Below are 12,557 nucleotides of genomic sequence, written 5' to 3'. Positions count from 1 at the left end.
AACAATTTGACATATGATTCAAGAATGATGTGAACAAACAAGTAACTACTGTATAAAATTCTACAAATCCAAAGCCAACTAAAGAATAATTGAAAAGACCTGCTAGAAAAATTTGAAACAATTTCAATTGGCATCTTGAGGTGATCAAACTCAAAAATGTCTTCCAAGTAGCCAAGTTAAATATGAGTGCCACGCGATGTTGACAATTATTAGTTTGTAACCCTTCCCACTTTTCTCTTTCCAATCTAATATTACTTATATCCTACTCAAGATTATTATTACTTCTCATCATTTGTTGTTGTACTTTGATAGATTTATGTTAATGCAACAATTCTTGCATGATGCTTTCATAAAAAATAAAAGCTGAAAAAAGAGGACTCTATTCCATTATAGTAAAAATCTGTAAAATACCTAAAATATAATGCAGAAAATGATAGGTTGAATGACACATTCAAAAACTTTAGTGGCAAAGGAAACTCACAACAAATGGTACCAGAGAAAACAACAAAAGGAATCCATAACAAAATAGGATAACATTTTCATGTTTAACATCACCAAAAAAGCAATCAACTAGACCATGCCACTAAACAATGCTCACCTGGTTTAACAAAATCGGAAAGGCCAAAATCAATCAACTTCATTTGAGCATTTTTATCTCTAGTGGTGAAAAGAAAATTCTGTTGTTAAATACAAGGAAGAAATATTAACAGCGCTGAAAAATATATGTTGAAAAAGAAATGAACAGCAGAATACCCTAAGTTGCTCCTGTAAAATAAGAGATCTAAAGTAATATCATGTCTGCATAAATTGAATCAAAGTTCTCTATGATACAAACCTCTGGCTTTAAATCACGATGCACAACACCTTGAAGATGACAAAAGGCGATTACACTCAGTATTTGAATAACTATAGCTTTTGCATCCTCCTCTGAGTACCTTCCACCTCTTGAGAACACAAGGGAAAAAAAGCAATCAAAAGTTATTAATTTTCAAATTCAAATAATCAAATAGATATAAATTATGGCCAATAAAATCACTTTTTTACCTGGATAAAATTCTTTCTAATAATTCTCCACCTTCACATAATCTGGAAAAGAGAAAAACATATTGTTGAGTTCCAAATTAACAGAAGTACTACATAATTTTTTTTTAAAAAAATTGCTGCCCATCATCTTAGAAGTGTTCATTTTAAAATTTGTATGGAAAAGTATTATCATTTTTCCTTAGTGCAGGATACAAAGTGGAAAGCAAAGAGGCATATTAGTAGGATACTACATGCAAAAAGTTTTGGATATATCAACTCTATCTTGTGACATGGAACAAATATCATATGCAGAAACGTTGTTACTCATTGTTAAGTTAACTAGAGTTAATTAAGACATACTCCATGACTACGTAGACGTTAAGTGCATCCTCACATGCATCATAAAATTTGACAAGATTATTATGGTTGGACAAGGCTTTGAGGATTTACTTGAAAATATATTACAAATTATATTTTGGCATTTTTGGTTAAAAAATTTTTTCAAAAAAAAAAAAAACAAGAACCAAATATAATTAAACTATCAAACTCATCAAACCAAAGCAAGACATAGAAACCAAAATTTAAATCATGTTCTTTTCGATTTTCTACATGGAACCAAATAATGGAGGCCTCAGATAAAATGACCAACATCATTCTACAAGCCACTGCTACTAGATCAATACACTATGACAGTATGAATAAACTTGATATTCATCTAGTTAATAAATGGGAATCAAGAGGCACAAAATGTCAAAGTTGTAGCATGCGTAAGAAACAAGAAACTCAAAGAACAGGACATACAATGAGGCATAACAAAATGATTCAGGTCAAGGAGTCTACCTGTCCAATAATGACTGCTTTGACTTCATCAAAGGAAGTCAAATGAAGAGCATTAAATATAAGGTGGGGCGGAGGGTAGATAGGGACGCTGCCGCGCATCTCCATCTCCACAAACCTGCACAGGTTCTGCTCATAGGGTTTCTGAAGCTCACCGAGGAGAGCCTCCAGCCATGTCTCCTCGACCAAGAGCTCTCCCAGCTTCACATAGGGATCGGAATGAGTACCTTTCCTTGTCGCGATCCTTTCGGAACAGATACTGAGGTTCCGCTTCGATCGGGAAAGGGATCGGCCGGCGTCGACCCTCTTCGCCCTCTTCGCCTGCTCCAACATGAGTGCGGAGGGGTGTTCACCGGCGGCGAGAGGAGCGGCGTGGAGGGTGGAGAGGGGGGATTTGAGGGTCATTGATTTCGGGGAGAGGGAGATCGGGCGGAGACGCTTCGGCGAGCGGAGGAGCTCGCCTAGGGCTTTGGAGGAGGAAGCCATGGCTTCGGGATTGGAAGTTGGAAGACCAGGTAAATAATTGGGTATATTTATCATGCATTTCCTAAACCCATAGCGGGAGTATCTTTAGGGTTCCAGGACACAACGCCCCTTTTTAATCCAGCACGGAGAGCTCAAAGGCCTTCTTCAGAAGGCCTCTCCGGTGCTCGGAAAAGGTCACCTGCCGGCTGGCCAGTTTCTCTATCTTCCTCATCTGCATCTTCCCCCTCACCATGTCGACCGATTAGTCGATAACACACCCGAAGGTAGCGCCGAATCCTACCGTGAGCAGAAAAATCAATGAGCAAGGAGCTCCGATCAGTCCTGGCCACACGAGGATCGACAAGGAGGGATCAAATCAGAAGAAGGAGATGAGGAATCGAGGTTACCAGATATGGGATCGAGTAAGAGTGGAGGAGGGCCACTTCTAGCGACTCGGCGATGACTCCAATCCACACAGGCAGCCTCTTCTTACCCAAAGGAGGAGATGGAGGAGATGCAGTGTGGTTGGCTGAAGCAGCAAGGGCATCGTACGTCGATCTAGGAAGGGGAAGAGGGAGATGAGGCTGAGAGAGATGGTGGACGGCACGATATAGGTTTAGGTTTGGAGGAAATATTGAAGTGTTGCAAATTTGGCTTAAGTATTGGCGGGAAAATTAAATTATTTTATTTTATCATAGACACCGGGTTTTAAAAACCGCTGTTAAAATCGATGTCTATTAACAAAAAAAAGGCGCTCATATACATCAGCTTAAAAAACCGATGTCTATGAGTGAAAATCTGCGCTTATAGACACCAATTTTTAGAAAAACCGGTGTAAAATACTCGAAGACATCGGTTTTTGCTTAAAACCGATGTTGTTCCACCGATGTCTATGAGGGTTTTTCTTGTAGTGCAAGTTCCTATGTGCTCCTCTTGGTCTCCTGATTCTATAGATGAGCTCAAATATTTTTTTTGTAATAAGATGAATTTTTTACAACAAGGTCAATTGGATGAATTTTAATTTGAGCATGAAAGTATAAGAGTTTAAAATCAAATTGGAGTTTAGTTGAACTTGGTAGATTTAAAAAATGATGTTCGAGTGCTCAGAACAAGGGGAAATCAGTTTGTTGGCGTGCGTAAGGTTCTCGTGATTATACCCAAGAATTAAAAATAATTACGGAGCTAATTTATTTTGATTTGTGAATTTTTAAACTTGAATTTAATTTTTCCAACACATTGGGGATTGAAAAATAAAGGAAAAAAATATATGAAGTAAAAAAAATATTTGCGGATACATATGAAGTCAAGATAAATAGAGGAGCACACAGGAACCGGTTTCATCCAATTCAGAGGTCTCTAGGTCAGTCAAAATGTAATTTTAAGAATAGGAAGGGTTTCGAACGAATCTGAAATTTGTTGGAAATTTCCAACGAATTTTGGATTCGTTGGAAACATTTCCAACGAATCTGCCAATTCGTTGGAAATTGCCAATGAATTGCAGATTTGTTGGAAATTTTGCTGTGGCTTAAAATCCCGTTTGACTGACCTAGAGTTCTCGGAATCGGATGAAACAAGTTCCTATGTGCTCCTCTTGGTCTCTTGATTCTATAGATGAGCTCAAATATTTTTTTTGAAATAGGATGAATTTTTAACATCAAGGTCAATTGGATGAATTTGAATTTCAGCATGAAAGTGTTAGACTTGTAAATCAAATTGGAGTTTAGTTGAACTTGGTAGATTTAAAAAATGATGTTCGAGTGCTCAGAACGAGGGGAAATCAGTTTGTTGGCGTGCGTAAGGTTCTCGTGATTATATCCAAGAATTAAAAATAATTACGGAGCTAATTTATTTTGATTTGTAAATTTTTAAACTTGAATTTAATTTTTCCAACACATTGGGGATTGAAAAAATAAAGGAAAAAAATATATGAAGTAAAAAAAATATTTGAGGACACATATAAAGTCAGGATAAATAGAGGAGCACACATGAACCGGTTTCATCCAATTCGGAGGTCTCTAGGTCGGTCAACCGTGATTTTAAGAATAGGAAGGGCTTCCAACGAATCTGAAATTCGTTGGAAATTTCCAACGAATTTTGGATTCGTTGGAACATTTCCAACAAATCTGCCTATTCATTGGAAATTGCCAACGAATTGCAGATTCATTGGAAAGTATGCTATGGCTTAAAAACCCGTTTGACCAACCTAGAGACCTCGAAATCAGATGAAACAAGTTCCTATGTGCTCCTCCTGGTCTCCTAATTCTATAGATGAGCTCAAATATTTTTTTTTTAAATAAGATTAATTTTTAACATCAAGGTCAATTGGATGAATTTGAATTTGAGCATGAAAGTGTTAGAGTTTTAAATCAAATTGGAGTTTTGTTGAACTTGGTAGATTTAAAAAATGATGTTTGAGTGCTCAGAATGAGGGGAAATTAGTTTATTGGTGTGCGTAAGGTTCTCGTGATTATATCCAAGAATTAAAAATAATTACGGTGCTAATTTATTTTGATTTGTGAATTTTTAAACTTGAATTTAATTTTTCCAACACATCGGGGATTGAAAAAATAAAGGAAAAAAATATATGAAGTAAAAAAAATATTTGAGGACACATATGTAGTGAGGATAAATAGAGGAGCACATAGAAATCAGTTTCATCCAATTCGGAGGTTTCTTGGTCGGTCAACCGTGATTTTAAGAATACGAAGGGTTTCCAATGAATCTGAAATTTGTTGGAAATTTCCAACGAATTTTGGATTCATTTGAAACATTTCCAACGAATCTGCCAATTCTTTGGAAATTGCCAACGAATTACAGATTCGTTGGAAAGTATGTTGTGGCTTAAAAACCCGTTTGACCGACCTAGAGACCTCAGAATCGGATGAAACAATTTCCTATGTGCTCCTCTTGGTCTCCTGATTCTATAGATGAGCTCAAATATTTTTTTTGAAATAAGATGAATTTTTAACATCAAGGTCAATTGGATGAATTTGAATTTGAGCATTAAAGTGTTAGAGTTTTAAATCAAATTGGAGTTTAGTTGAACTTGGTAGATTTAAAAAATGATGTTCGAGTGCTCAGAACGAGGGGAAATCACTTTTTTGGCGTACATAAGGTTCTCGTGATTATATCCAAGAATTAAAAATAATTACGGAGCTAATTTATTTTGATTTTTGAATTTTTAAACTTGAATTTAATTTTTCCAACACATTGGGGATTGAAAAAATAAAGGAAAAAAATATATGAAGTAAAAAAATTATTTGAGGACACATATGAAGTCAGGATAAATAGAGGAGTACACAGGAACCGGTTTCATCCAATTCGGAGGTCTCTAGGTCGGTCAACCGTGATTTTAAGAATAGGAAGGGTTTCCAACGAATCTGAAATTCGTTGGAAATTTCCAATGAATTTTGGATTCATTGGAAACATTTCCAATGAATCTGCCAATTCGTTGGAAATTGCTAACGAATTGCAGATTCATTGGAAAGTATGCTATGGCTTAAAAACCCGTTTGACCGACCTAGAGACCTCGGAATTGGATGAAACAAGTTCCTATGTGCTCCTCTTGGTCTCCTAATTTTATAGATGAGCTCAAATATTTTTTTTTAAATAAGATTAATTTTTAACATCAAGGTCAATTGGATGAATTTGAATTTGAGCATGAAAGTGTTAGAGTTTTAAATCAAATTGGAGTTTTGTTGAACTTGGTAGATTTAAAAAATGATGTTTGAGTGCTCAGAATGAGGGGAAATTAGTTTATTGGCATGCGTAAGGTTCTCGTGATTATATCCAAGAATTAAAAATAATTACGGTGCTAATTTATTTTGATTTGTGAATTTTTAAACTTGAATTTAATTTTTCCAACACATCGGGGATTGAAAAAATAAAGGAAAAAACATATAAAGTAAAAAAAATATTTGAGGACACATATGAAGTCAGGATAAATAGATGAGCACACAGGAACCAGTTTCATCCAATTCGGAGGTCTCTAGGTCGGTCAACCGTGATTTTAAGAATAGGAAGGGTTTCCAACGAATCTAAAATTCGTTGGAAATTTCCAACGAATTTTGGATTCGTTGGAAATTGCCAACGAATTGCAGATTCATTGGAAATTTCCAACGAATTGCATATTCGTCACAAATATCCAACAAATAATATTTTTGTTGGAAATTTGTTGGAAGAACCCTAATTATTTATCCAAACCCGGCCCGATCTATTCTCCTCACCTCTTCTCTTGACCTAATTTTTCCTGGCGGCGGCTGCGGATGATTTTTTCGCCCTTCTCTGGACTGGTAAGCCGCCTCTCTCGTTCTAGCTCTTGTTTTTTTCCCGATCTCGCGGCGTCTCTTTTTTTCCCTATCTCGCGGCATCGCCTGGCCGGTCGCGCCCTCGCCTGGCCGTGAGCGGCCGCGCCTGACCGTGACTGGTGCCTGGTCGCAAGTGGACGCGAGGTTGGCCACGGCGGCCCCTGGTAGGCCACGGCGGCCCCTGGTAGCTCACGGCGGCATCTAGCCCCTCACGCCTGCGCCTGGCCTTAGCGCCGCCGCCTGGCCGCTCTCGCAGCTTCCTGGCTGGTCTCAACGGTGCCGAGGTTGGCCAATAGCAGCCTCCCTGTCCACTATCGGCATAGGATGGTTGATGGTGGCCTCACCTAGCTGTTGTTTGGCGTTGGTGATCCCGCTGGCGCCGTAGGTTGGCCACTGGCGACTAATGCTGTCCGCTGGCAGCTGACAGCATTGCTGACAGCATTGGGTGACCTCTGTTTGTAAATCGACAAGTCATTATTTGATGTCGACTAGTTGTTCTCGACCTTGGTTAGTCGTGGGCTGTCTGTGCCTTACAGCGGCACAGCTGTCCGGGGGTCAATGCCTTGCCGTTGGGGCCAAGATTATATTTGATAATTTCTAGACTTTTTTATTTTATTGTAAATTTAATATTATTGTTTGTGCAGGTTTGGATTTGACGTGGCTGGGAGAGACTTTCAGTTTTATTTACCTTTGTTAGGTATATTTTTTTACACATGATATTTTAATAATGATTGCATGTTTTTATTTTCCTCTATTATATATTATTTGCAGTTGTATGTGAGCTAAGTAATATTGACCATTAGTATTTGTGTTTTAGGAGTTTTTATTACTATATTTTGTTTGAAACAGGCAACATGCAGAATGAAAGAAGTTGGATGTATAATAAAAATTTACCTGACCGTGGGGGTTTAACTGATGAGTTTATCACTGGGTTGAGACAGTTTTTAAATTTTGCATCTAGTAATGTTGAGTTTATGGATGGTAATCAGATACGATGTCCATGCAGAAAGTGTCATAATGGAAAATTTTTACCATCTAATAAAGTTTCAGAGCATCTTTATAGATTTGGTTCTACTCCGAATTACTATAATTGGACATGTCATGGTGAACCATTCATATCTGATGAGGATTATTATGGACACAACATACAAGTCTCTAGGGATCAAAGTTATTATAATCAATTAAATTCATATCAAAGAATGATATTTGATGCAGCGACTCCGAATTTAATTCCTGAACCACATGGTGCCAGTTCTAGCTGCCCTCCAACAGTTGAGCAAATGTTTACAACATATGCATCACCATTAGAAGAGGTACAAGTACCAGGTGTTGATGAAATTGTGGATAATGAAACATATCTTAAATTTCAGGAAGTGTTAAGTGTTGCAGATGAACCTTTATGGACTGGTTGTGACAATCATACTAAATTATCATTCACCGCAAGACAGTTGAATATCAAGGCAGAGTCTAATTTGTCGGAAGATAATTTCAATAAGTTTGTTCAAGCTATTGAAGAGGCATTGCCCCAAGATAATATACTGCCTAATGATTTTTACAGTATGAAAAAACTTACGAAAGAATTAGGTCTTCCGGTGGAAAGAATTGATGTTTACAGAGACGGTTATATGCTATATTGGGGAGATGATGCAGATGCAAATGTTTGTAGATTCTGTAATCAAGATAGGTACAAGATCTCTAGAAGGAGTCAACAACGACGTAAATCATACAGTTAGTTATTTTATTTGCCATTAACTCCTAGGTTACAAAGGCTTTATGCATCAAAGACCACTGCTCAACACATGACTTGGCATGCAAATCATCGAACAGAGGAGGGATTAATGTGCCATCCATCAGATGTAGAGGCATGGAAAAATTTTGATAGAACATATCCTGAATTTGCGAAGGAGACTCGAAACATTCGGTTAGGTCTTTGTGCTGATGGTTTTGCTCCATTTAGTAAATCAGGAAGACAGTATTCTTGTTGGCCAGTTATATTAACTCCATATAATCTTCCGCCTGGGATGTGCATGAAAACACCGTATATGTTTTTAACATTAGTTGTGCCTGGCCCGCAAAATCCAAAGAAGTTAATAGATGTTTATATGCAACCACTGATTGCAGAGCTAAAACAACTATGGGATGAAGGGTTTCCTACATATGAAGTCCATACTAATCAGATGTTTGTTATGAAGGCTGCTCTTCTTTGGACCATTAGTGACTTTCCAGCTTATGGTATGCTATCTGATTGGAGTACTGCGGGAATCTTAGGTTGTCCAATATGTATGGAGAGATCAAAGTCGATCAGATTGAAATATGGGAGAAAGCCGAGTTATTTTGATTGTCATAGACAATTTTTACCATTAAATCATAATTTCAGAAGGAATAAAGATGAGTTCACTAGGAATAGAATTGAAAGAACACCTCCGCCATTAAGATTGACAGGTCAAGATATTTGATATAGAGTGCGTCACTTTCCATCTGTTATTGAAGAACCACATGGTACAACATATGAATATGGAAGCACTCATAAATGGACTAAACGGAGTATATTTTGGGATTTACCTTATTGGTATAGTAATTTAATTCATCATAATCTGGATGTAATGCATATTGAGAAAAATGTTTTTGATAATCTCATAAATACAGTGATGGATATCGCCGAAAAAACAAAAGATAATTTGAATGCAAGAAAAGATATGCGACTAATTTGTAAACGACCCACTCTTGATGTGGATGAATGTAGTAGGGGACCAAAGCCAAAGGCAATTTATACATTGAATAAAGAACAGAGACATGTTGTTTGTGAATGGTTGAAATCATTGAGATTTCCTAATGGGTATGTCTCTAATCTTGGGAGATGCGTCGATATGAAGGAATTCAAATTGATTGGTTTGAAAAGTCACGATTGTCATATATTTATGGAAAGACTTATTCCAATTGCTTTTAAGGAACTCTTACCAAATTTTGTATGGGGTACAATTACAGAGTTAAGCATTTTCCTTCATGATATTTGCTCAACAGTTTTGAGATATTCACAGATGGAGAAGTTAGAAAGAGACATTCCAATTATTTTGTGTAATTTAGAAAGAATCTTTCCACCTTCATTTTTGATTCAATGGAACATCTTTTGGTTCACTTGCCATACGAGGCCAAAGTTGGAGGACTAGTCCATTTTCGATGGATGTATCCATTTGAAAGGTATATTTTGTTTTATCTTATATACTTCGTTATTAATGCGTTGTAAATTTATAACTTTTTTATATATATTCATCTAATACAAATTGTTATATTTCAATCAGATTTTTATATCATTTGAAGAAAAAAGTAAAAAATAAGGCACATGTTGAAGCCTCTATTGTTAATGCATACATTGTGGAGGAAGTAACAACTTTTGCATCGTATTATTTTGAGCCTCACATTCAGACCAAAAGACGGAGACCTAAAAGAAATGATGAAGGTCCTATTAATCCCAATACGAACATATTCTCAATTTTTAATTATCTTGGTCGACCGAGTGGACAATGTAAGCAAAGATATTTAATTGATCAAGAATGGCGAGCAACCCAGACATATGTTTTACTTAATTGTCCAGAAATATCACCATATTTCGAGTTAGTATATCTTTCCTATTTTTTTTTATCGTAACTTTTTGGTATTATAATTCAATTTTTTATGATAGGATTTTTCAAAACTTGTATTCTGATATGCCAACACTAGAGTTTGATCGTTTTATGCGATCAAGAATTTGCACCTTGGTTCAAATCATATGTAAGTAATTTTTACCTTGTATTCTAATTTATTGTATTGGTATAGTATATTTTAACTTTTAAATGAATAACATATTCATTTGAGTTTAGGTTTATGATAATCAAGATCACCTCGAACATCAAATGTTATTTCATCTATCTTGGGGTCCAAAAGCAATGGTACGCACTTGGCCAGCATATTTCATAAATGGATATAATTTTCATACTCAAGAATATGGAAAAGGGAAGACTACAATGAATAGTGGGGTATGTGTTCAGTCATCCAATGATGGAGGTGTAAGCAATGATTTTTATGGTCTACTGGATGAAATTATAGAGATAGAATACCCTGGTCCAGAAATGCGAGTTATCTTATTTATGTGTCGTTGGTTTGATCCTATCAGAGGGATGAAGGTGCATCCACGTTATAATTTGGTTGAAATAAATCATAAAAGATTATATAAGAGATATGAACCTTTTGTTTTGGCACAACAAGTGATTCAAGTGTTCTATGCTTCATACCCTAGCTTGAAACGTGATAAAATGGATTGGTGGGCTGTTTGTAAAACTAAAGCACGGAAAAAAAAATAGAGGAACATTGGGAAGACATTGCATATCAACAAGAGGAGGTTGTAAATACATTTCAGATCGAGGAATATATTATTTCAACATTACGAGATCCCAGCGGAGTAGTGATAAATGTGGATGCCAGTGAATTTCATGAGGTTGATGATGATGATGATGAGGAGGAGGAGGAGGAGGAGGAGGAGGAGGAGGACGAGGACGAGGACGAGGACGACGACAACTTTGATTTTTAACATGTACAATAAGTTTTTTTTATATTTAATTTTAATCTGTAAATTTATAAAATTCATAGTTTAATTAATTATCTACATAATATCTCATTGTTAAATTTATATATGTTATACGTGTGCTATTTTTTTTTCTATAGGTCATTAGAGGTGACACATTATCACTGCAGATTCTCTCTCTCTTATTTTTATATTATGGATATTGTAAGTTTTTCATATTTCTTCAGCAAGCATTAAGTTTTTTAATTTTTTTTATTCTAATTTTGATTTTTGGTTGGCAGTTTCGATAGGCACGCCATAGACGACACCGTTCAAGCATTGGCCAGACTGATTCACCATCTGATAGGAACCTACGCCCTCCCCTCAGGCAGGACCTTCACATGGCCAGTCGCCGTCAGGACCTTCTCGTGGGCAGTCACCAGCAGAACCTTCTCATGGCCAGTCGCCGGCAGTACCCTCACGTAGACCGTCCCCGGCAGGACCTTCATGTGGCCAGTCACCGGTAGGACCTTCATGTGGCCAGTCACCGGCAGGACCTTCACATGGCCATTCACCTTCCCCACTTGAGTCGCCGATACTTGCCAGACACTAGACTCGTAAGTATTAAAATTATTATATTTTAACTATCTTAATTATTTAACGTTGTTTATTGTAATTTTATGATAGATTTGAAAATTCAATAACTATTGTTCGTGAGATTAATCAAATTGTGAATAACTTTTGGAAAGGAGAATCAATGTCATACTCAAGCACTCCAGCACCCACAAAAGAACTCTGGTGGTGCGAGTTTAAGGTATAACTAATTTATTTTATATATAAAACAATTACGTTCATGTATAATCTATTGTTTTTTTTTTCATTTCAGCGATTATTTAGTTGGGACCCTTATTTTGAGATGGAAGTTAAAAGAATTTTCAAAAAGAAATGTGGTGATCACATTCGCCATGTATTAAACCATGCCAAAAGTACTGGAAAAAAGCCTCCCTTTATCACGACGGACAATTGGGTTAGGATCTGCAATTTTGCGGAATAAAATAAATCAAGCTTATAATTCTGGAGACTCACGTGCAATATATGCAGGAGGATCTATAAATATCGAGGAGCATTCACGTAGATTGGTAAATTTTCAACTCTACAATTAGATTTTTAATATATTTGATGTTATTATATTATTTCTAACCATATTATTTTTAGTCTAGGGATTTGGGAAAAGAGCCTGATTTTATAGACACTTTCGTCCGCACTTTTCAAAAAAAAGACTAGACTTGGAGTGGAGATAGAGCTAGAATAATTAAGGTTTGATTTAATCTTTAATCATAATTTTAACTTAGATTTTATTACTTATCTATTTGCTCTAATTAAGGTTT

General features: G+C 36.3%; 1 protein-coding gene across 3 annotated transcripts; it reads right to left on the bottom strand.

Annotated features, from left to right (window-relative positions):
* Positions 1-642: 642 nt before the first annotated feature.
* LOC121982822 (uracil-DNA glycosylase, mitochondrial-like) lies at positions 643-2,367 on the bottom strand. Of its 3 annotated transcripts, none has more exons than XR_006112275.1 (4): positions 1,384-1,857; positions 1,045-1,086; positions 836-944; positions 643-677 (listed from the first exon to the last, which is right to left on the bottom strand). XR_006112275.1 is itself a non-coding variant. In XM_042535874.1 (4 exons), exons 1-2 carry the CDS (start codon positions 2,344-2,346, stop codon positions 1,078-1,080), a joined length of 492 nt encoding a protein of 163 aa, XP_042391808.1. In that variant the 5' UTR covers positions 2,347-2,367; the 3' UTR covers positions 643-677; positions 836-944; positions 1,045-1,077. The 3 variants fall into 3 exon arrangements, 1 of the variants encoding a protein (XP_042391808.1); XR_006112276.1 differs by having other exon boundaries at positions 1,418-1,857; XM_042535874.1 differs by lacking the exon at positions 1,384-1,857 and adding an exon at positions 1,864-2,367.
* Positions 2,368-12,557: the final 10,190 nt, after the last annotated feature.

The sequence above is a fragment of the Zingiber officinale genome, chromosome 5A (genome assembly GCF_018446385.1).
Source record: "Zingiber officinale cultivar Zhangliang chromosome 5A, Zo_v1.1, whole genome shotgun sequence".
Classification (NCBI taxonomy): Eukaryota; Viridiplantae; Streptophyta; class Magnoliopsida; order Zingiberales; family Zingiberaceae; genus Zingiber; species Zingiber officinale.
Note: the sequence above shows the minus strand (reverse complement) of the source record. Positions and strands in the feature narration are given on the sequence as shown.